This window comes from Schistocerca cancellata, chromosome 7 (genome assembly GCF_023864275.1).
Source record: "Schistocerca cancellata isolate TAMUIC-IGC-003103 chromosome 7, iqSchCanc2.1, whole genome shotgun sequence".
NCBI classification, from domain to species: domain Eukaryota; kingdom Metazoa; phylum Arthropoda; class Insecta; order Orthoptera; family Acrididae; genus Schistocerca; species Schistocerca cancellata.
The window spans coordinates 119,535,818-119,561,600 of NC_064632.1; the positions used below are offsets into that span (position 1 = coordinate 119,535,818).

Genomic DNA, 25,783 nt, shown 5'->3' on the forward strand with positions numbered 1-25,783 from the left:
ATTTCGAGAATCGGGTGATGTTTGAAAGGAAACATCTGTGCTTCAACTTAATTCAGTCGACTATGATCACTGCGCACAGGAAACCAATTGGCCTATTCAGTGCCCGTTGGTCGGCAGTTACAGCATCTTCGAGGTTCCTCTCTCGTCCAAAAACAGGACGCGCGATTTTCGCGGTTGTCACTTTAATTTAAACAGAATATAAAGTAACACGAATAATCCACAACAACGTTGACGTTGTAAATTTAAGGTCGCAACCATCAAAAATGTTTTGTACACGCGTTACCGGCATATAATTTAAAACGGTGTTTAAATTTACGAATGAGCTGCCTTCTTAACAAACGTGAAAAATAAGGCACAGAATATCAGTAACATACTATCTCTTACAGAAAAGGAATATATTTATTTATTTAGTCTGTATCATTAGCCCAAGTATTCTATAATTTTCAACACGCTATCCTGCACCAACAAAGGCGATTTATGTTTCAACAATTATTTCTCTTATTATGGTCGATACACAGCAATGTTAGGAAAGAGTTTAGTTGGATGTCTCAGCTCCAACGAGGGCTGAACTGACGGAGATACGGAGTCGTTAATTGCATGATGCAATTTCCATGTAAATAAAAAATCACAGTATAACAAGTTAGACTGCGGTGACGTAATACATGAGCAACCTAGTGTCATCGTTTAGGATAGTGCATCCATAGCAATGTTCTTCGTTACCTATGTCCCTAATCATAATGCTATTCTGCTGTTTCCGTACGGGTGTAAATAACATTCTTCAAATGGCTCTGAGCACTATGGGACTTAACATCTATGGCCATCAGTCCCCTAGAACTTAGAAACTACTTAACCTAACTAACCTAAGGACAGCACACACATCACGAGGCAGAGAAAGTCACTGACCCCGCCGGGAATCGAACCCGGGCGCGGGAAGCGAGAATGCTACCGCACGACCACGAGCTGCGGACAACATATTCTTAAACAGCATTCTAGTATCTTGCACATAACCTTAACATTTATTTTGAACCACAAACAGTGCCTTGTAGAAGGAGTTATTTTATTTTGAGTTATAGTGAGTAACTTAACTGCCTGTCTAACGGCTTCTACGACCACAAAAATTTTATTTTCAATATTTTGTACACTTATTGACCAAGTTTAAAAATTTAAAATGTCGTTATAATCTATTCATTCAGAAGTATAATCTTATGTTAACACAGAGAAATAATACAGTTACCAACGCTGTAAATGGATTGAGGCAGCATAGCTTACTTAGCGCAAATCGCCAGACTATATTCGCACAGTAATTCAGAAAGAGAGCACTTAGCGATTTCCAACAAACTTTAAACATAATTTCAAACTTTTTTACATTTTTCTCGCTTACTTGTTAAAATGCGTTAGAAGCTGTTTTATACACGAGCGTTCGATTCTTTAATCGGGAACTTACTGGTACAGTCGAAACAAAATGATGTACTTTGAGCAAAATGACCTCTGCGACAACCAACGGGGATTTCGTAGTGTTGCCACGTATTTGTAGCAAAGATTGTAAGAGATTCGAGTAAAGCGCAGATTTAGAACTGCCAAGCGCTATAGTCAATACTGTCGCTTTAGATATTGCTATGTAGCGTGGCTTTGTCACAGAGGTGCAGGAACCACCGGTGGAACGTACTGGCGCAAGGATTTCGGCGTTATTTTCCAGACATCATAAACAAACCTGCCCGACATATCTCCATTTTCCACAAGACCGCCCATTCCTCTTGTTGCACAACGCAGTCGTATCCTGTGGACGAAGAAGGGTGACGGCTTGCTGAGTCTTACAAGCTACAGCGATTGAAGTGGACTCTGCGGAACATGGCTATGCTATACTACATTTGTGTTCACCATTTGACCCAATCGAGAGAGGAGGAAGAATGTGCGATATTTTAAGGTCGAAAAGATGTCCTCTGCAGGCAGCGGGGTATTCTCTTGTGGGTCGCAACACACGCAACACGTAATCTTAAGAGCCACGAATAATACAGTCCATTTTGGCACAGCTGCACGTTAATGGGTCAAACCGTAGACATGAGACCCGCCTTGGTTCAGTCCTAGACTTTTAAAAGTCTATTCTACACTCTGATTTCAGGATGATTCTGAGAGGTTTACCACATTTATGTAGTCAAATGGTGGCTCTGCGTTCCACTGTACCCGTGCCCGCGTGGTTAGAGGCGCCATGTCACGGATTGCGCTGCCACTCCCGCGGGAAGTTCGAGCCCTTCCTCGGGTGTGAGTGTTGATCTTAGCATAAGTTGGTTTAAGTAGTGTGTAAGTCTAGTGACTAGCGATTCACACACATTTTACTGTACCCAAACAACCCAAAAAATGGAAAATCTTAAAATACGTTTTGTTCAACTTTGGTTACGCAGTTCAACGTTAAACAATAGAAGGCGCGAAAATAATGTAATAAAACGATTTAAATGATCAGACGTAAAGTTTTGTAAGCAAAAAAATTTCTATAGATGCCGCCATAGCTGAATGAGTGTTGCTTAAAGTTTATTTTCCGTTTCTCCATTCTGAGGAGACTTAAAGTAGCGTATTTTTCTGGTTACTTTTCTCAAGTGTTTTGCATACTGAAGTGACGAATGGAAATTTGTATCAAGGCTGGGATTCAAACCTGGATCTCCTGCTAACCACTATGCTACGCTGGCACAGAGATTCTGTACAATTGCACAGAGTACCCTAGCAAGCCTCCCTCTTCAATTCAGATTCCCATTTACATCTCAGCCCATTTGGTATTCCCCCTAAAATTGAATGGAATTACATAGGCTCTCCAGCTGCATTGGAAAAACGAAAAGCACCTATGCCTGGGCTCCAGGCAGGATCCCCTGTTTCACTCAGTGCTGAAGTGCTATTCCTAAACAGTTGGAGAGCCTCTGTAATGAGTTTAGTGGGAATACAAAGTGGGCTGATGTGTGAATTGGTTTTTGGATTGGGGAGGGAGGCAAGCTATGGCAGACCGTGCAGCTGTGCAAAGCCACCGTGCCAGGGTGGAGTAATACCTAGCGCATGTGCCCAGTGAGCAAGAGAGCTGGGTTCGAATCCTGGCTTTGCTACAAATTTTCATTCGTTGTTTCAGCCGGTATTGTACATCATAGATGTTTGAGATTTGAAAAGGTCTCTGGACTTGTATTTTTTCATATGGATTTTCTCAATCATTTAGATTTTGTTTTTGGTCGGATTTTTTATTTTTAGTGTAAACGTAACACTGTTGGTAACGAGTAAAAATATTTTTTGTGGTTATCTCGTTAGATACCCAGAATTTAATCATTACAAGGATGTAATTTTAGGTGTTTGTTGTTGTGGTCTTCAGTCCTGAGACTGGTTTGATGCAGCTCTCCATGCTACCCTATCCTGTGCAAGCTTCTTCATCTCCCAGTACCCACTGCAACCTACATCCTTCTGTATTTGTTTAGTGTATTCATCTCTTGGTCTCCCTCTACGATTTCTACCCTCCACGCTGCCCTCCAATACCAAATTGGTGATCCCTTGATACCTCAGAACATGTCCTACCAACCGATCCCTTCTTCTAGTCAAGTTGTGCCACAAACTTCTCTTCTCCCCAATCCTATTTAATACCTCCTCATTAGTTATATGATCTACCCATCTAATCTTCAGCATTCTTCTGTAGCACCACATTTCGAAAGCTTCTATTCTCCTCTTGTCCAAACTATTTATCGTCCATGTTTCACTTCCATACATGGCTATACTCCATACAAATACTTTCAGGAACGACTTCCTGACACTTAAATCTATACTCGATGTTAACAAATTTCTCTTCTTCAGAAACGCTTCCCTTACCATCGCCAGTGTACATTTTATATCCTCTCCACTTCGACCATCATCAGTTATTTTGCTTCCCAAATTTCAAAACTCCTTTACTACTGTAAGTGTCTCATTTCCTAATCTAATTCCTTCAGCATCACCCGGTTTAATTCGACTACATTTTAGGTAACTGAACCAAAAACATGTCAATCACATTAATAATGCTGGTTGAAAATGAAATTTTTTCCTTAAATGTGAAGGATTTTCTGACGTAGTTTTTGGTGCTGATTTCAGAAATATTTCTTAGAATGTTCAGTCATAGGCAATTTTGACACAAGTTAATTTCTTCTGTGAGGTAGGCAAAATGTATCTATTTAATCACTGTAATAAGGCCAGTATTGTTTCTGAACGTTTGCAACGTAACCTGCTACAAAAAGGTGTTTAATTTTACTGTCTTATAATATGTTGTTGTTGTTGTTGTGGTCTTCAGTCCTGAGACTGGTTTGATGCAGCTCTCCATGCTACTTTATCCTGTGCAAGCTTCTTCATCTCCCAGTACCTACTGCAACCTACATCCTTCTGAATCTGCTTAGTGTATTCATCTCTTGGTCTCCCCCTACGATTTTTACCCTCCACGCTGCCCTCCAATACTAAATTGGTGATCCCTTGATGCCTCAGAACATGTCCTACCAACCGATCCCTTCTTCTAGTCATGTTGAGCCACAAACTTCTCCCCAATCCTATTCTTATAATATAGCTACCTATATATGTCGGTGATACTGTAACGTTGAGGCTTACTTTTTTTTACAGTTTTTTTCACGCAAACTTCAGCAAGGAGTGGTAAATCGATTGGTATTTGCTTTTGCACATTTCATGGCTTCAAGATGTTATCTTAATTTTCCTGACCACCTCTGATACAGCTGTGGTAAACTTACAACGAAAACATGGAAGCGGCCGCGCGGGATTAACCGCGTGGTCTGGGGGGTTCCGGTCATGGACTGTGCGGCTGGTCCCGGCGGAGGTTCGAGTCCTCCCTCGGGCATGGGTGTGTGTGTGTTTGTCCTTAGGAGAATTTAGTTTAAGTAATGTGTAAGCTTAGGGACTGATGACTTTAGCAGTTAAGTCCTATAAGATTTCACACACATTTGAACACAGAAGCGGCCAATCTCAGAATTCTTCAAAGACGCATATTTTGCTTACTTTGACGTAAAGGTTGGGGATCATTACAAGTCATGGGCCACATATTTAATGTGTTCAATTGGTGAAGTCCCTGCTTCATATGCAAACGGACAGGTGTGCAAAAGACCAACATTCGTCTCAAAAAATCTAACCAATTAAAATGTCAAAAATTGGAGGGAAAAACCTACAATTCGATTCAAAGGTGAGGAAAAAAGTAACTTTTGCCCCCGCTTCATATAAAGCTTGGCGTTAGGTAAGAAGTTATTAAAGCTTACCAAAAGAACTTTCAAGTATGTGGCATGTATGTTACCACGCCTGTCAGAAGCTAACGAGAAAGAAGGGGGTTTTATCAGCACTGACACTCGGAAACTGATGAAAAACGTAATATTTGATGACAAAATGAATCAGAATTTTTACTGTCCCATAACATGCACAATTAAATCAGAGATGTAATGTACAGGGGAATCTTACAAATCATCTTAGATGGTATTACCATATTTTTTTTTTTGAGTCCAACCCGCCTCTTCAGCAGCACATTCAGATCAGTAAAGGGATCAAAATGACACATTGGTACAGAAGCATCGTAAAGTTACCTACTCCACGTTTTATTCAAAGGAAATCATAATTATAGGTTATGCATTATTTAATTCCTATAATTAGATCTCGAATGGTATGTTACATACCAAATTAAATACAAAATGTCCCGTTTTATACCCTACTGTTGTCGCAAATTTTACGAGAGTTTAGTAACTCAGGGTTAATCCCACCTTTTGTTTAAAAAAATTCTTACGTTTAGCGAAGCAGTAGCATTAACAGCACTCCTATGTTTTAAGTGTTTCCACGCCATCTTCAATATCACTCTTTCCTTTGCATGCAACAGAAAATTCTCCACATAGTGTGCAATCATTGTAATTGCCACTACACAAATTCAAAAAATTTGTATTCCTGTTGCAGGCTAAAACTGAACACACACTTTATTCTGCCCATTGCTCAACGAGGGGACAAAAAAACGAACGGAGGTAAAACAATCAAAAATGTAAAGACGATTGCTTCAAACACGAAAACAACATAAACACTTTGCCCCTACTCTGTTGCGAAACGAAAGTTGTGGCGGAACCGGTAGCCGTGCCTGCCCACTGACGTCAGCACTTGCCCAAAAGAAGTCTGGAGAAGGCACCGCCGAAGTTTACAAACGCGATATCGAAAATATGAGTCTAAGATTTAAAGAAAATTCTCAAATCCCGGACATTTTTGCGACCCCATACATTACCACGTCCAGCCCTAACAAGGGCTGTTCGGCTAATTCCGGACAAATGGCAAGTCTAATCTTGGATATTCTTTAAACATGTTGTCAGTAAGTTTCTTGGCAACTGCAAAGATCTCGATTACGAGAATCAGTAAGGAACGTGTTGGTTTCGAGGCCTCATCGAGTTTGAAGCTGTGCTTTCTGGCCCCTACGTCAGCTATTTTGTAGGGAATCTAGGTGCTGTGAGTGAAGAACAGGGGGGAAAGATTCCATTTATTAACCTGACACGTTCCACATCATTACGAAGTGTCGTATTCATGATATATGGAACAAGTACTAATCTAATCTAATCTCTAATCTAATTAAAACCTTAAACAAATGGATCGGGGTACCCGGACCTATGGGATGTCAGCACGATAGCTGACTACTGCCGGATGCTGCACTGGGAGTGTCCTCGATCAGTGCACAGAAGAAGACGTAATGAAGGGGAAAAGAGTAGACGTTATGATATATGCCTTTGTAATAGACCTCATTCAAATGTTAGGAGTGCCGTATTTTTCAATGTTTTTTTAATAAAGGTTTTTGAATGTAGGTGTTTTGTACGAATTTTCTGGATACTTATCATTACATTGTGAAAAAAAAACCTTACGTGGTAGAGAATAATCGTTCACATTTATGAACTTAGCAGATCAAAAAACATTAGAAATACTCAAAATGATTCAGAAAAATATTGCAGACTAAATTCGTAGAATTGTATAAGATAAAAAGATGAAATTAGCACATACTAATGAAATATGCATATCATTTAGGTACAAAAGTAATCTATCCTAAAACATTGTATGGATACGTATTAAATGAATTGAGATCAACACATTTTGTAAACTTTCTGCCAAATTTAAATCTTGTAGCAAGATGTAATCTCCGCTTCACCGAAACAGCTATATCAAAATTGAAGATTTTGTAATCTTGCCTCTTTGAGGACAAATTTTTGCAGACGCCCTTGGTCGACACATGGGTACACCTACGACATGAAACAAAGCATCTCACCAGACAATAGGCGCCTTCCTGAGCATATCATTGTAGATAAAGGAGAGGACTTCAGCGATGCGATTGGTGTTGGCCTACACGCCATAAATTCGATTGTCGAGACGCGCTGGTATGTCAAGCATAAGGCAGTGCACAGGAAGAGAGAAGATAAAGGTTCTACTGTGGGACGCTTTACTGCTGGTCTGTTTTGACACGCTTCAGCACCTGCTAAAACATCACCCAAGACTGAATATGAGCATAACTAATGAATCATACCCACTGTCATACGCATGCAACCCAGTCCAGCAGCTGTTTTCACACAAGCAATTCCATCTTCCGGAAATGCTGCCATACTTTACTCACAGCGTGGAAGCTAGGAATTTCTTGATATCAACTCATTGGCCATATACCACCTGGTAACGAAACGAACTAATGTACCTGAGTAAAATTCCACTCCCAGTGTAACAACAATACCAAGTGAAGCACACCTGATATAAACGGTATTAAAGCCGCACCGAGTGTCCGCAGCGTTTAAGGAGCTGTGTCACGGATTGCGCGGCCCCTCCCGCCGGAGGTGCGAGTCCTCCCTCGGGCATGGATGTGTGCCTTGTTCTTAGCGTAAGTTAGTTTAAGTAGTGTAAGTCTAGAGGCCGATGACGTCGGCAGTTTGGTCCCTTATGAATTCACACACATTTGAACATTCTCTCAGTACTAGAAAGGCATACTGTTGTCCTTAATCTTATGGGAAATACGCATTGCTTAGCCCCGAACATCCTAGAACAAATTATTAAGTAGTTGTGTAAAGGACAACTAACCCCGTCAGTCCAAAACGTTTCGAGACGGGAGTAATAAACAATACAGACAAGTTAAGATGGTGGTTTAATGCTTTAGTTACTCTAATTGTCTCCCTCCACTAGAGTGCAACGCACAGAAAGTTTATACAACCACGTTAAACTGCCACGAAAGTCCTCCTGTAGGATGTCATTCAATGCGCATCTCACATTGGCGTGAATGTCTGTTATGTCGTCAAAGCGTTGGCCGTTCGTGTGTATTTTTGCACTTTGTTGTTTTGTGGTAGTTGGGTATTGATATCACCAAGTTTCGTCATCCGTTTTTCTTTTCTTTTTTTTTCAGAAAAAACTGTCCGCGTTTTGCATTTCAATCAAGTCGCAGCAAGGCATCCACGCATCCTTTTTATTTGTTAGTCAAAGTGTGTGGGACAAACTTGATATACAACAATGTTGACACACTAACGCCGCAGGTGCACTACTTAGCTCTACCGGGTCACAACTGATTGGACGAACAACTGACTGGTCGAATGCACATCTGCTGTTTATAGTTGCGTTTTGTAGTTACTGCACTAACGTCACTTGGTTGGTTGATTTGGGGGACGTCGCTTGTACAATTGATTGAACAAACAACTGACTGGTCGAATGTACATCTGCTGTTTATAGTTATTAGTTCGAGCTGCCACTGTAGTTACTGCGCTGACGCCACGTGGTTGGTTGAATTGGGGGACGTCACTTATACGCCATTTGTCACAGTATCTCTTGAAGGCTTATGTCGTTGATGCGTCATTAACTGACATTAAATTATAAGGGTGACGTATTTGCGATAAATCTTCAAGGCGCAATTTCCTTGAAATGGCATACTGCAAGTTATAAAACAAAATATTTAAATACGTCAAAATCAATATGGCGTCTCGCGCATCGAGAGTTACGTCTTTTTGACATCACTTCTCTTGGTATAACTCTTTCATGATAATTAATTTAGTTATACTAATTATTCATTCAAATTACGACCGCTTTCGGGATCTCAGAATCCCGCCTTCAGAAGTATGAAATTATTGTATTTGGTAAAACACCCAACCAATTGAGTAGTTGGCTTTCCTGTCGTGCGGCTGCCCAGCGGAAACTTTGCAGTGATTGGAGCTCCTGCACTGACTGGCCTGACTGCACGTTACGTTACCAAATACATTGTTTTATGCTTCTGAAGATCAAGAAAACTTTGTAGTCTGGGCAACCACAGTCTGGATGTACTATTTTGAAGATAAAACGACTTCAGGTGCAAGTACTTCACGAGGTCTGTTAAAAAATTCCGGCACATCCGTCATTTTGTGCCAATGGTGTGTTGGAGCGGGCCGAGCGGTTCTAGGTGCTTCAGTCCGGAACCGTGCTGCTGCTACGGTCGCAGGTTCGAATCCTGCCTCGGGCATGGATGTGTGTGATGTCCTTAGGTTAGTTAGGTTTAAGCAGTTCTAAGTCTAGGGGACTGATGACCTCAGATGTGAACTCTCATAGTGCTCAGAGCCATTTGAACCATTTTGTGTTGGAGCAAAGTGCGGTTGGTATCCCTGCACACTGCCTGTGTTGTGTAACTGCCGGAAGTTTCATTGTTGTGTGTGTATTAGTTATTGTTCAGTGTTGTATTGAGTAGAACGTTATGTTGTATAGTTTGCGAATTTCGAGATGGCAGAGTCAGAGGACCAACGCACCTGCATTAAATTTTGCGTGAAACTCAAGAAAACGTTTAAGAGATGCATCTAATGATAGAGAAAGCCTACGGTGATGAGTGCTTACGCCGTACTCAGTGCAGTGAATGGTTCAGACGGTTTAAAAATGGCCGGACGTTAATTAAAGATGACATCGTTCAGGATGCCCTTCGACGTCTACCGACGATGCTCATGTGACGGACGTCAACTAAATTGTTCGTGCCAATCGAAGACTGACTGTCCGAGAGATTGCAGAACAATGTAACATTTCAGTTGGATCATGTCATGAAATCCTGACACAGCATCTTGGAATGCATCGAGTTGCCGCCAAGTTCGGCCCACGCCTCTTGAGTCAAGATCAGAAAGACCTTCGCCTCGCAATCTGTGAAGGGCTTTCGGATCGCGCAAATGAGAACGAGGTGTTCCTTAAGAAATCCGTAACCGGTGTTGAGACGTGGATCTAGGGTTATAATGTTGAGACCGAGGCTAGATCTTCACAATGGGTCGGGAAAGGTTCTCCACGATTAAAATAAGCTCGTCAGGTCAGGTTAAACATCAAAGTCAGGCTGACAGTTTTCTTTGACTTTGAAGGATTAATTCATCATGAATTCGTGCCACAGGGACAAACTGTTAATCGATGGTACTATCGGGATGTGTTGCGACGTCTGTGAGAAAATGTGAGAGGGAAACGGCATGAAATGTTGCGAGACAATTCATGGCTCGTGCATCACGATGACGCACCCGCACATAACAAACGAAACCACTGTGCTGCCTCATCCTCCGTACACTTCAGACCTGGCCGCTATGGAATTTTTTTTATTTCCAAAGTTGAAAACCCTGTTGAAAGGACAAATATTTGCAGCGATAGACGAGATAAAAGAAAATTCGGAGGCGGCGCTTCTGCGGGACCTTGTCAGGGTTCGCGCGGCATCCCCCGTCGGACACGAGTCCTCTATTGGCATGGGTGTGTGTGTTGTCCTTACCGTAAGTTAGTTTAATTAGTGTGTAAGCCGGAAGTAGAAACGGCGTTGGGAGCTGTGTATTACACTACTTGCCATTAAAATTGATACACCAAGAAGAAATGCAGTTAATAAACGGGTATTCATTGGACAAATATATTATACTAGAACTAACATGTGATTACAATTCCACGCAGTTCGGGTGCATAGATCCTGAGAAATCAGTACCCAGAACAACCACGTCTGGCCGTAATAACGGCCTTGATACGCCTGGGCATTGAGTCAAACAGCGCCTGGATGGCGTGTACAGGTACAGCTGCCAATGCAGCTTCAACACGATACCACATTTCATCAAGAGTAGTGACTGGAGTATTGTGACGAGCCAGTTGCTCGGCCACCATTGACCAGACGTTTCCAATTGGTGAGAGATCTGGAGAATGTGCTGGCCAGGGCAACAGTCGAACATTTTCTGTATCCAGAAAGGCCCGTACAGGAACTGCAACATGCGGTCGTGCATTATCCTGATGAAATGTAGGGTTTCACAGGGATCGAATGAAGTGTAGAGCCACGGGTCGTAATACATCTGAAATGTAACGTCCACTGTTCAAAGTGCCGTCAATGCGAACAAGACGTGACCGAGACGTGTAACCAATGGCACCCCATACCATCACGCCGGGTGATACACCAGTATGGCGATGACGAATACACGCTTCCAATGTACGTTCACGGCGATGTCGCCAAACACGGGTGCGACCATCATGATGCTGTAAACAGAACCTGGATTCATCCGAAAAAATGACGTTTTGCCATTCGTGCACCCAGGTTCGTCGTTGAGTACACCATCGCAGGCGCTCCTGTCTGTGATGCAGCGTCAAGGGTAACCGCAGCCATGGTCTCCGAGCTGATAGTCCATGCTGCTGCAAACGTCGTGGAACTGTTCGTGCAGATGCTTGTTGTCTTGCAAACGTCCCCATCTGTTGATTCAGGGATCGAGACGTGGCTGCACGATCCGTTACAGCCATGCGGATAAGATGGCTGTCATCTCGACTGCTAGTGATGCGAGGCCGTTGGGATCCAGCACAGCGTTCCGTATTACCCTCCTGAACCCACCGATTCCATATTCTGCTAACAGTCATTGGATCTCGACCAACGCGAGCAGCAACGTCGCGATACGATAAACCGCAATCGCGATAGGCTACAATCCGACCTTCATCAAAATCGGAAACGTGATGGCACGCATTTCCCCTCCATACACGAGGCATCACAACAACGTTTCACCAGGCAACGCCGGTCAACTGCTGTTCGTGTATGAGAAATTGGTTAGAAACTTTCCTCATGTCAGCACGTTGTAGGTGTCGCCACCGGCGCCAACCTTGTGTGAATGCTCTGAAAAGCTAATCATTTGCATATCACAGCATCTTCTTCCTGTCGGTTAAATTTCGCGTCTGTAGCGGGTCATCTTCGTGGTGTAGCAATTTTAATGGCCAGTAGTGTAATTGTGGAGGAGAGTATTACGAAGGAGGCCATGCACAAGTGAAAGATAAGCGTAGAAAAATGTTGTGGGGAAAGTTCCGGAATTTTTTTGAACAGCCCTCGTATTTACAGACACGAACGTTTTCGCAACATTATAGCTGCAGCATCATGTCCTGATCAAGGAAGAGAATGGGATTATCAAGCGTTTATAGTCAGTAATTTTTCGCTGTGCAGCGAACATCAATTTCAAAATAGCATAAGACAGCTTAGAACACTCCCCTGATACGGTCGCATGATACCTGGTGAGTTAAAGGGTCCCTACATACCGAAAAGTGGTCAGAAATAGCTCGTATAAGATCATCTATGTAATTACTTAAAATTAATCAGCACCGGTCCCTCTTTTACCATCGCAAGTGCTCCCACTGGATAACAGGCGGCCCGTTACACATACAGCGCGAGTGTTTGCGATGGTACATCAGGGACCGGTGCTGATTATTTTAAATAATTCCACACATGTTCATACACGACAGGTTTTTGACCACTTTTCGGTACAGAAGGACCCTTTAGCCCACCAGGTAGCAGGGGGACCCTCTATGTTGATTTATCCTATTTTATAATTGACGCCAGTGCACGATACATGCTCGCGATAAGTGGGAAATTCTGGTTCTAATCCCGGTTGGCCACATATTTTCACTATCGTCATTGCGTTCTACAGCTGATGGTTGTCCATATTCGCAGTTGCGAATACGTTTAATGTCTTCCATATTTACTTAAAGTAGGCAGTCGGTGAAAGATAACTGGTTATCATGGTAAGCTCCGGGTGCAGCAGCTTAACTGGTCAGTTAGTCTACTGTTTCGTTATACAAAAAGTGCCCGTGTGAGCTTTTATCCAAAGCATACAAATATATTTATTTCTCAAGAGCAATCCGTTACTTCGTGGGCAATGCCTGTAACAAGTTTACTGCTGCGTTTTCCCCACTTCTCGTTCTTTTTGGCACTTTGAATGCTTTTTGAATTAGATACAATAAAACTCTTCTCGGCGTCTGAATTAAAAGAGCACTTAATGGTCTACAAAAGACAAGAAATACGTCGTTAGCTTTGTGTTGGTCTTTGGAGGAGATAACTGTAGTTCCGTGGAACCACTGTCTACGTACATAAGGTCTGTTATGAGGAATCCTGCAATTCATTTAGACTATATTTCTTGTAAAACACCCACAGAGACGAATTGCTAGTAATGCATAAACCATTTTCAGGAGTTCAATTTCAACTACTAACGAGGAATTGATTGACATTCTCTTAATTTATAGCAAATATTGCCAGAACTAATAAAGAGTTTCGCAAGTGGACGATGTTCAACTCATCCCTCCTTCGTTAATATTGTCAAAAGACTGCGGGAGACTGTAAGTTTTGCCCGAAGACAATTTGCGAAGGAGTACAGCCACCAACAAAGCTGCTGGAATAGTGGTTCTTCCTGCTACTGTACTATATCCGAATTCTGTTCTCGTCAAATAATAGTGTCTTCATCCGTTCCATATTCCTCTACGTCAAGGGTACAGTGATTTTCAACATCGTTCTCCTGAAAGACGTAATTCGTGCAGAAAGTATTGTTTACCGATGAGGCCACATTCACAAATCACAAGAATGAAAATTTGAAAGCCACGTGCTACGCGCCTACACAAAACCAGCATTGGCTTTAGATGTTCAACCAACGACAACGGGTATCAATATGCGGTAATCGGCGTAATCGGACAATATATGATAGGCATTTGGTGATCATACGTTGAACAGGGAAAGGTGCACACATTTTTTCTATAAATTTTTATTCTTCCTATTAGAAAAATTGCCCTTGAAAACTCATCAAATGATAAGGTTTCAACACAATGTGTGTTTTGCCCATAATTCTTCAGTGGCAAGACAAGCATGAAACTGATTATTTCGAAACGGTGTAGTGGGAAGGGGCAGTCCTATTCAAACGTATACAAAGTGATCACCAGAAATGGCCTTGAACTTCTTCCTTTGCGTTAACGTAAATCATGATTTCAACAGGGAAGTTACAACGACTTTGGTGAACGTCACAGGACTGATGCACGTAAAGCGATTACTCGAGATTGCTGATAGTAGTTGAGTTGATTGGCAATGCAGTGTGTACGAAAGTATCGTGATGAACGTACTCTTTAAAAAAATTCACCAACAGACATGCGGCTACACATACTGTAATGTTTCCATTGTTTCTTGTTCACAGTATTTTGTTTAATTTATTTCATGAATTGTTTTAATTCACGATTTTTCCAGTTTGTAAAAGACATAATATATGTAAAACAAACAGAAGAAATAATTTTTCATCAAAAAATGATAAATTTCATCCAGCAAATTAATACTTTTGTCACTGAGAAACTCTACTTTGCGTGTATCAGTTGCTCTCATTGATAACAGACCATTTGTTGGTCACTGTGAGAGGTAAAAAGAAATTAACTCTCTCATCGTAATGCCAACTGAACGACTTTCCAGCGATATAATATTTTCTTTGAACGAAACATGTTTAAACCTTTGTAAAGTCTAATGCAAAAGCATAACATTGCAACTTAACAAAGTGGTGCAAATTTCCTTGGAGGAGAATGTAAACTTTCATGCCGTGGATCTTCAACTGCCGCAACGGTACAATAATCCCTACATTCATATTTGTTTCTCTGTGATTTCTTGTTAGGTCGACGAGAAAAGTGTGCACTGAACTGGTCTCATCCACATATGCTATTCTGGTGGCAACAAATAACATAATTCCATTTAAAGAGATGATCATTACAAATGACTTCAATGCATCAAAACTAATTCGTCAGTTGAAAAGGTTAGGAATCTCACCCTGTATGAATCTAAGGTGGTTTTCAGATAGCCAAGATGAATAAAGATGAGGAGGATAAAAATTGTCAATATTTGCAGACCTTTCTCTTCAGTTGCTACTTCAACTTGGCTTGATTATATAGATAAGAAAAAAAATCCATCTTTTGCAACTGAATGTTCTATCAGTGTGTACCAAACACGTTCCACCTATCCATCCTAATGATCTTCAGTGGTCTCTCATACACAAGAAAATTATTTAATTACACATATTTTGATAAGAAATCTGAGTTATTCTTGGCATCTCATTTTATTACATCACTATTTACAACTGTAATATAACTATAATATTCTAACTGCAATACAGTAGATACATCTTTTTCAAACCTCCTGAAAGCATGAAGTAGAGCTTATGGAAGATATGTTGTAGTTTCGGTTTGGTATCCTCATTGTCATACCTGTTCCCTTCCGTGATATAGTGCACTTACATAGCTCTCAATTACGTGGTTCTTAACGTTAAAGTTCACAGCTCGTGATCTGAAGTAAATTAAACCCTATAAACCATAGTTGTATTTCTGTCAATGTGGAAGTAATTTTGTTTTCGAGGCGATCAGGGTATCCAGCGATATTCAGTTTATCGAGATCGCATAGATAAGTTGGTGTCAAACCGTCTGGCCGACCTCGGTGGTTGATACTCAAGCCGGAAGAGGGCTTGTCATCGCCGTTTTTTTCTTTTTATCGAGAAACCACTGTGGGATTCTATATTGCGTATTTGCGCCCTGATACATTTCTGTCATGCAACTCTTAACATGCATTTTCCAAGCAGTTTATAAGCACTGTGTATAGGTGAATACATGCACTTACAGCTGAAAATTATGAAAAGATTTGATGCTTTAGTGGACGAATTGTAACACCCATAAAAATGCTCAAACGTCAATCGAATAAATGTCATTATAAAAGAAACCATGCATAAGTAGCTGACATGAATGTAGCAGTTTAACTCACCACCTTCAACTCCTTATAACGAAGCTTGTATTAGAAACAAATCTCTTTATCGTCAGTGTAATTTGACTACAGTTACAAAACCATTACATGTACATTCACAGAATGAGTTAAATCTATTTTATGTTTATTCTATCCTATTAATTGATGGTAATAATAAGTTGTTTCAAATGTTTAGTGGGAAAATATGACGCAGGTAAGGAAATTATACAAAGCACTTTCTATACAGACGTTTAGACATTGCTAAGTGACTTCTTACCATTTAAGGAAAGCAGCGTCAAATTTTACTACAAGGTTATAAAAATGTAGTATCCTGTTAAATTATTCCTGTGTGATGTGCAGATCAAGAAAATCAACCAAGAACAAAGGGAATAAAGTATTAACTGTATATCTTAGATGACCTGCCAATTTACTGTAATTTGCTGTGGAAATTGTATTTCTGAGGAATATCATAGTGCTGCACTTCCAGCGGCGATGCAGGTTATCATCTGCTATTTTTATGCTTCTCTATGTTTTTCTTTTAACGGAATTTCAGGCGTAGCATATCAGTAAGCTTGTTAGTAAAAATAAGTTGTTCAGGAAGAAACCTTACCTGGAAATATAAAATGATAGTCCATATAAGACCAAGGACAACGGGCGGTCGACCATCTACTAGGTCTGATGAGTTAATGTTGACAAGTTTTATCTGAAACAATAATCCAAAATTCAGCCAAAAAGAAATATAATTATTTAACATAAAAATAAGGAACTGACACTATTATACAATGGCAAAACAATATAGCCAATGATTGATTGCTTATATTTGGATTGTTAATTTACAAAAAAGGCTTATATAATTGTATTTTGATTTATTGATCCATCTAATAGACTAAAATTCAATCAGACGACAGTTGTGCTCATTGTAACCAATAGTGTTGCTGTTGTACGCAGTATATCGTCTACCAAGAGTCGTTGGGCACTTTTTCTCTGGTGTTTCGGCAAAAATTTTGATTTTGTGTCTGGGATATTTAGTTGGAGTCATTCTAAACAAATACCCAAATACCGCTCATCACATCTTTCAGGTGACGTCTTGCATTAATTGGTTGATTTGAGAGAGCGGACCAGACAGTGAGCTCATAGGTCCCATCGAATTAGGGAAGGATGGGGAAGGAAGTCGGCCGTGTCCTTTCAAAGGAACCAAACCAGCATTTCCCTGAAGCGATTTAGGGAAATCACGGAAAACTTAAATCAGGATGGCCGGACGTGGGTTTTAACAGTCGTCCTCCCGAATGCGAGTTGAGTGTGCTAACCAGTGCGCCACACTGCTCGGTTTGCATTGGTCTGTTTCCATTCATAAACAAAATAATTTTTAAATTGGAATTTTTCGTGTCCATTCGATAAAACCATCCGAAATTACTGCCATTGCAATGCAGTAGCGCTGCTCAGTCGCTGCTTAGGTACGGGTTATTCTTCGTGTTTTCTGTCCCTGTCAACACCGAAACTATATAAAACGAATATCACACGAGACTAATTTGGAACAGCTCTGTCGAACTGGCGCGTAAAATTCCGCTTTAAAAATAATTTTGTTTCTATCAGGAGACGAACTGACGTTTTCCTTTGACAGTGGACGCCGCATGAAACATACAATCTGCAGTATTTATTTGAGTCACCTGCATCCATGCATTGCAAAAACAGAATTGCAAATATCTGCCGAAACACTCTCTTAGGAGAGACACCTTTTACATAGTGATTCCTTAACTCAGAGAACATTCTTTACACAAAACATAACAAATTTGGTACCGACCTCAGTTTCAGAGGAAAAGAAAGAAACGACATTTTCTCTATTGAAATACATATAAAGGTAATGAGGGATAGCACCGTTAGAGCGCAACTGCCCTTTCGATCGTCCCACAGTACAGGTTGTACTGTGACGCCTCTAGAATAAGTGTATCTCTCATCACAAATAGTATGTATCCGATCATTCTACATTCTCGAGCATTGGTATCTGGCTAAAATTCTACGGCGTCATATAACATTCAGATTCATTGCAGTAAGTACTGTTTTTACCTAGGCATTCAATTTAGCGTTGTTCAGCTTCTATGGAATACAGGTGGAGAATATCTCCAGAATTAATTTCCACTGTGTGCCGGACCAGAACTCTAACCTAGGAGCTTTGTCTTTCGTGGAAACCTGCTCTACTGACTGAACTATCGCAGCACGACTCTGCAGAGCGGTGTGCGCTGATCTGAAACTTTCCCGCGAAAGGCAAAGGTTTCAGTTTCGTGTCTCGGCCTAGTACACAGTTGTAATTTGCCAATGTGTTCAGGAGAATATCTACAAGAGCACTCTTATTGTCGGTATAGAACTCGACAAAGCGCATCACTCATGGATAGCTGCTTGGATTGGCCGCCATATTCTCCGAATCCAAACAAATGCGACTTCTTTTTGTGGGGCTATATTAAAGACAAGACAGAAAGGGACTGGAGCAGACTCCAAGCAGGGGAAATGAAATTTCTCACAGCAGTAAAGGGAAAAACAAGAATGGACAGAGTAAGGAATGGATATATTAGAAAGGCTTGAACAAGAAAGTATAAGAGAAGAAATTGAAAAAAAGAGATTAAGATGGTACGGGCATGTTAACAGGATGCTTGGGCAGAGAAGAACTAAAGATGGATGGAAAAAGACCTAGAGGGCGTCCAAGAACACGGTGGAAACGGGGTGAGAATATCTGTGAAAAGGACGGGCGTGACCTGGCAGCAAGGGGAGAAAGAAAAATGGTGGGAGGACCGAGCCAAATGGAGAGGACTCGTCAGCACCCAGACCCGGCAGTAGCTGGAGCGGGATCCGGTTATAGATATAGATAGATATTAAAGACAAGGTGTACAGCAATAACCCCAAAACCATTGCAGAGCTGAAAACAGCCATTCAGGAGGTCATCGACAGCATCGATGTTCCGACACTTCAGTGGGTCATGCAGAATTTCGCTATTCGTCTGCACCACATCATCGCCAATGATGGCAGGCAAACCGAACATGTCATAACATAAATCCGAATTTCTGCAGTGACGTTTACATGTTGAATAAAATGTGTGAACGTCGTAGTTTGTAACTAACTTACGTTTTCCCCACATAGTTCAATAATAGTCACCTTGTATATTAATGTAATCGTGAACCCGCTGCTCTCATTTGACGATAGCCAAGAGAACTATTAAATAATATGGGGGATGGCTAATGGAGAGAAATGGCCCACGAAAGGAAAGCGTTTCACTTCCCGGTCTCTGTCCGACATATTTTTAGCCTGCCATGAAGTACCTAGTGTTGCCGTTCGTTTGCGTCTCACGGGCGTCCTATTTTCCAAACAACAATGTATTTTTATTGAACTGATACACTATATTGTGGCATCATAACTGATAACAATTTGTTCAAGAAACATTCTCCCGAATATCAACGAACGCAGCAGCTAGCAAATTTGCCCGTGGAACGAATTGATGGTATGTTCCAGGATGTTCAACAGAGCTAACCTTTCCATTTTTGCCCATATGTCTGCTGACCTAGCTGTCACAGCTGACTGTCTTGTTCATGTGCTGCTTGGATTTAAATGCGTAAAAATACAATCGCCAATTCACCTGCACTCTTGAAACCGTATCATGTAGGCCTATTAACCGCGTCGGGGAAGCGTGATACTCAAACAAAATCGAATAGTTACGTGAATATTAAGAATAGTAGCCGTAACTAAGATCTTTATCAGCAATGAGGGGTGCTTATACGTAATTCGCAGTGCCTTAGAAATCAACATCAGCAATGAGGGGTGCTTATACGTAATTCGCAGTGCCTTAGAAATCAACATTTGTTTATGAGATGTAACAGCCACAACTTTAAGGAAGTTACAGCTTCATCATATGACATCACAACTTTTTTAACTGACTGCGGGAATCTCGACAAGGAAGTAAACTTTTACGTCGTCACATGCCTAGGCATAAAAAATTAGAGCTGAGTTTGAGATTAAGTATCATCCAGATAGATATGTATGAAAAACTGGTCATCTCTTGGGCACCGTATGTTGTCACACGCCATTTCTGTGCCGAAAATAATTTGCTCTGAACTTAGTTTTCATTGGTAGAGAAATCAAGGACACACACCATAGGTTACAGAAGTAGTAAAGATGTATTTCTATAATTATATAAAGTATGTTCTAATAAATTACCTTTTTGCTTTGTAGAAACTGAAGTGCAGTATTGGCGTTACTAAGGAAATGTGGCCTTTTCAAGTTGCGTCCCCTCTCCATGGGCTGAAAACAATTACACTATTTTAGATATAGCCATTGAAATACATAAAAATATTCATAACTGATGTTACACTAACAAATGATTTTGACCTGTACGAATGCAGGAGAAAGTAGTTAAAGCCGCCAAAGAGCAGGATTTTAAAACGTGGATGTAAATAACGCACTTAATGTAGATTCTATGTACCAAGAGCCAGCCCTAATTCTTCTTTGTAGCTGTATAATTATTGTAGTCAGTTTCAATATATAAGCATCCTGTCGAGCAGGATTCATGCCTGTTCAAGAGACGCTCTCCAGCTGCTGGTAGTCGGAACACGATCTTGCAATAGGGTTCATAATTTTAAATACTTGGGGGTGAGGTTTAAGGAGAACGCATTCGTGTGAGGTAGAGGTCAAAACTAGGAGGCAAGGCGGACACCGATCACATTTCAGTCTCCGTCAGCTTTTTAAATCTCGCAGTCTGTCAAGGAATTTCAGAGTCCAGCTGTACGGAACACAGGACCAATCCGTAGTGGCGCATGATTATGAAACTTGCAGCGTCCGAAAAAAATACTTTAATAATCATCTCGTTTGCGATGGATTTGTTTATAAATAACTTTTCTACAACCAGTCACGATTTTCTTTTTTTCATATTTTACACGACGCGTTTCGGAAAATGATTCCTATTTTCAAGTGCGTATTTCTCTGTACTACGCCGTTTTCAAGCAATGTTTTCGATGTGTGAGGTTCTGCTTTGTTTCGCTGACTTTACTGCAATACACAAAAAAGCGCAATTTTTGGTTAGTTATCGATTTTTATACGTAGTTAGTGGCGAAATTTGGAAGAACTTGTACTTACGTAAAAATGGCATAGTACAAAGAAATACACGAAAATGGGAATCACTTTCCGAAAGTGTGAATTAAAAGAAAATCGGGGTTGGTTGCAGAAAAGTTATTTATAAGCAAACCCATTGTTTTCACAGTCGCAGGTTTGCAAGAAAAGAGGACAGAATCGGACTCTCGTTTTCGAACGGAAAGATTTAAGTAAGATCATCTATGGCCCAGCAGAAGATGGAATTCGTGGAGAATAGAGCATCATGCATAATTATGAGCCGTGTGAGACTGCAATAGCCCAAATATTGTAGGCGTGATGAAAATGAAACGACTTGTGTGGATGGGCAGGTCATGTCGGACGGATGGACGAACACCGATGACTTTCAAAATCTATGGATTTAACTCCCTGCGCAAGAAGACCGGTAGGCAACCAAAAAATACGGAGAGATAGAATCCATGAGGACTTGTTGCAGATCTGCACAGAGGGTGACTGCTGGCACAAAGCATGAAATACACTCCTGGAAATGGAAAAAAGAACACATTGACACCGGTGTGTCAGACCCACCATACTTGCTCCGGACATTGCGAGAGGGCTGTACAAGCAATGATCACACGCACGGCACAGCGGACATACCAGGAACCGCGGTGTTGGCCGTCGAATGGCGCTAGCTGCGCAGCATTTGTGCACCGCCGCCGTCAGTGTCAGCCAGTTTGCCGTGGCATACGGAGCTCCATCGCAGTCTTTAACACTGGTAGCATGCCGCGACAGCGTGGACGTGAACCGTATGTGCAGTTGACGGACTTTGAGCGAGGGCGTATAGTGGGCATGCGGGAGGCCGGGTGGACGTACCGCCGAATTGCTCAACACGTGGGGCGTGAGGTCTCCACAGTACATCGATGTTGTCGCCAGTGGTCGGCGGAACGTGCACGTGCCCGTCGACCTGGGACCGGACCGCAGCGACGCACGGATGCACGCCAAGACCGTAGGATCCTACGCAGTGCCGTAGGGGACCGCACCGCCACTTCCCAGGAAATTAGGGACACCGTTGCTCCTGGGGTATCGGCGAGGACCATTCGCAACCGTCTCCATGAAGCTGGGCTACGGTCCCGCACACCGTTAGGCCGTCTTCCGCTCACGCCCCAACATCGTGCAGCCCGCCTCCAGTGGTGTCGCGACAGGCGTGAATGGAGGGACGAATGGAGACGTGTCGTCTTCAGCGATGAGAGTCGCTTCTGCCTTGGTGCCAATGATGGTCGTATGCGTGTTTGGCGCCGTGCAGGTGAGCGCCACAATCAGGACTGCATACGACCGAGGCACACAGGGCCAACACCCGGCATCATGGTGTGGGGAGCGATCTCCTACACTGGCCGTACACCACTGGTGATCGTCGAGGGGACACTGAATAGTGCACGGTACATCCAAACCGTCATCGAACCCATCGTTCTACCATTCCTAGACCGGCAAGGGAACTTGCTGTTCCAACAGGACAATGCACGTCCGCATGTATCCCGTGCCACCCAACGTGCTCTAGAAGGTGTAAGTCAACTACCCTGGCCAGCAAGATCTCCGGATCTGTCCCCCATTGAGCATGTTTGGGACTGGATGAAGCGTCGTCTCACGCGGTCTGCACGTCCAGCACGAACGCTGGTCCAACTGAGGCGCCAGGTGGAAATGGCATGGCAAGCCGTTCCACAGGACTACATCCAGCATCTCTACGACCTTCTCCATGGGAGAATAGCAGCCTGCATTGCTGCGAAAGGTGGATATACACTGTACTAGTGCTGACATTGTGCATGGTCTGTTGCCTGCGTCTATGTGCCTGTGGTTCTGTCAGTGTGATCATGTGATGTATCTGACCCCAGGAATGTGTCAATAAAGTTTCCCCTTCCTGGGACAATGAATTCACGGTGTTCTTATTTCAATTTCCAGGAGTGTAGATTCCAATGGAAGAGGAACCTTCCAGCTGTGCGCTCTCCTCTGGGCCTGGTCGCGTAAAGTAAGTGCGGACATATGAGTACATATCTTTTAATTAGGTCCCTGCAGTTTATCAGTGCTATTTTTATTGCTTTTGTTTATTTACATACACACAAATGCAAAATAAATAAATCATGTTGTAACGCCGGAAATGCATATCCTCCTATTTCCATCTATTTTACTATAAATTTTTTCCTTATTTTTATACCTGAAGATATAACATTTCTGTGTCTTTATATATTGTAATTGTTTTACTATTTGTATATATATATATATATATATATATATATATATATATATATATATATATATATTTATCCATTTATGTCGATGTATAATTGGTTTGTTTTGTAAATATTATTTGTATTTTTACGCTGGGTCTTGCCTAGGGAAAACTATGCTATCGAACGATTATATCGATAGGTCGTGTGGAGAAGTAAAGTGTTTAGGATCTTTGGTAGTGTTAACTCTGCCGCGTGGAGCGCGGGCAGAGCAGGGGGGAGTCTGGCTGGGGAAGTGCAGTGGAGCAGGTGTGTTGTGTGACGCTCCCGCGAGTTGCCGCGCTTTCGGGGTTTGGCAGCACGTAATTGCGCTCGAATTGCTATGGTAGTTTCTGACACGGTGTCGCGGACGGGAAGCATTAGCTGGCGCACATCTAGAGCCCGTTTCGCCTGGTGACCATGTCGAGAAGAAGGCGCGCCAACATCCAGCTTCTGCAGCAGCGACGGCCGACAATGAGTGACTGTCGTCACCTGCTCGACCGACTGCAAACCTTCAATCGACCAACAAGGAAGACCGGAAGCACGTAAAGTTTTAGAACTGTATGGCAGACCTCAGCTTTTAATATTGTTCCATTCACAAAATTACAGCAACTTAGCATGAACCTTTGTTGCTCATTGTCCCAATTGTATTACCAAGCAGGGTCCCTTCATTTTCCGGAAGAACCCGAGTGTCGTTGAAATTCAAACGCCAGCATTAAAATAATATCATTCCATTTCGCTGCTTTAATTTCAAAATTCAGTTAAAGTATTCATAGCTGGCTATAATATTTAGATTACACAAGCACAAATTAAGAGTGCGAGTTTTGTTACCATATTTTAGCTTACCTGTGACTGCAGCTCAGCTTGGTACGTACTAAATTTTACTATAGTTAATTGTTCAGAATCATTTAATTCAAGTTAAAAGTTAAATTTCTTATTTCTAAATTGCGTAGATTCAAGTAGCTTTTGAAATGATTGTTGAGGTAGCCCAAGACTAACCTTATTTTATTGAATTTCGTAGTGCTTCAGAAAAAAATCTCACTATTTATTTCAGTCACTAAATTAACTTTCAATTTTCCGGTTTTATTAATTCTTTTGCTAAATTAAGTCAGAGTGTAGCGAAATTTATTACTTCTGACAAACTTTCAGTTTTCACACAACACGTGTCAACCTTCAGTTGCCACGCTTTTAGTGCTAATTATATGTGCAATAACCTTTCTTTTTCAGTAATTATAGTAGTTGTCCATAGGATTGGCGATCGTAATTTTCCCCAAGTCTCAAATATCTAATTAACGCCAATTAATTGTTAACGTGATGGCCGCACATTTACTTTCTTTATTAATTTTACCCTTTTCTCAAAATTAATTTCCACCAATTTCATTTGCATTTTTCCTTTCATTTAGATGTAACCCTTTCCTCCCTCTTTACCGACAGATTAACTTCGGTGACGATTGCTTTTCCCAAATTTCCATTAGGGACACGCGGTTTAATTTTTCACTGTCATTAAGGTCGATAAGTGAGTGGGAGGTTACAATGTTTCCCATTGCCAACAGTAACACACAAGACTTACGTGATTGTAAACCGGCCCTGGTGTAACTAACTACCTTCCCCTGTCTAATATACTCAGAACACCATATCCACACAAGCTCCTTTGACATAATGAATAGGGAATTAACTCACCAGCTTCTCTCCAGACAGGACTTCCAGCAGCGCAAGAAGTTTCGTTCCATCCTTCAGGTCCTCGATCAAGTCGTTTATCCTTAGCGGTGGAACTCGCTGCAAAATACATAATTGCATGAGTACAAGAATACTGTCGTTATTACAAAATATAGGAACACGTGAGGCAATACTGACGCTACGACTTATCTTAGAAGCTAGATTAAGGAAAGGCAAACTTACGTTTGTAGCATTTGTAAACTTAGAGAAAGCTTTTGACAATGTTGAAGAAATACTCTTTCAAATTCTGAAGGTGGCAGGGGTAAAATACAGGGAGCGAATGGCTATTTACAATTTTAACAGAAACCAGATGGCAGAGGGACATGAAAGGGAAGCAGTGGTTGGGAAGGGAGTGAGACGGGGTTGTAGCCTCTCCCCGACGTTATTCAATCTGTATATTGAGCAAGCAGTAAAGGAAACAAAAGAAAAAATCGGGGTAGGTATTAAAATCCATGGAGAAGAAATAAAAAGTTTGAGGTTCGCCGATAACATTGTAATTCTGTCAGAGACAGCAAAGGACATGGAAGAGCAGCTGAACGGAATGGACAGTGTCTTGAAAGGAGGATATAAGATGAACATCAACAAAAGCAAAACGAGGATAATGGAATGTAGTCGAATTAAGTCGGGTGATGCTGAGGGAATCAGATTAGGAAATGAGACAATTAAAGCAGTAAAGGAGTTTTGCTATTTGGAGAGCAAAACAACTGATGATGGTCGAAGTAGAGAGGATATAATTGTAGACTGGCAATGGCAAGGA

At 41.6% G+C, this 25,783-nt stretch overlaps 1 protein-coding gene across 1 annotated transcript in view; it reads right to left on the bottom strand.

The window, feature by feature from the left end:
- Positions 1 to 25,783, bottom strand: part of LOC126092560 (muscle-specific protein 300 kDa) — a 651,560-nt gene that overhangs the window by 466,840 nt on the left and 158,937 nt on the right. Inside the window, exons 3-5 of the mRNA XM_049908233.1 lie at positions 24,991 to 25,086; positions 20,186 to 20,269; positions 16,596 to 16,688 (exon numbers count right to left, since the gene is read on the bottom strand). Coding sequence (XP_049764190.1) covers positions 16,596 to 16,688; positions 20,186 to 20,269; positions 24,991 to 25,086 — 273 coding nt within the window. The remainder of the gene's footprint in view (positions 1 to 16,595; positions 16,689 to 20,185; positions 20,270 to 24,990; positions 25,087 to 25,783) is intronic.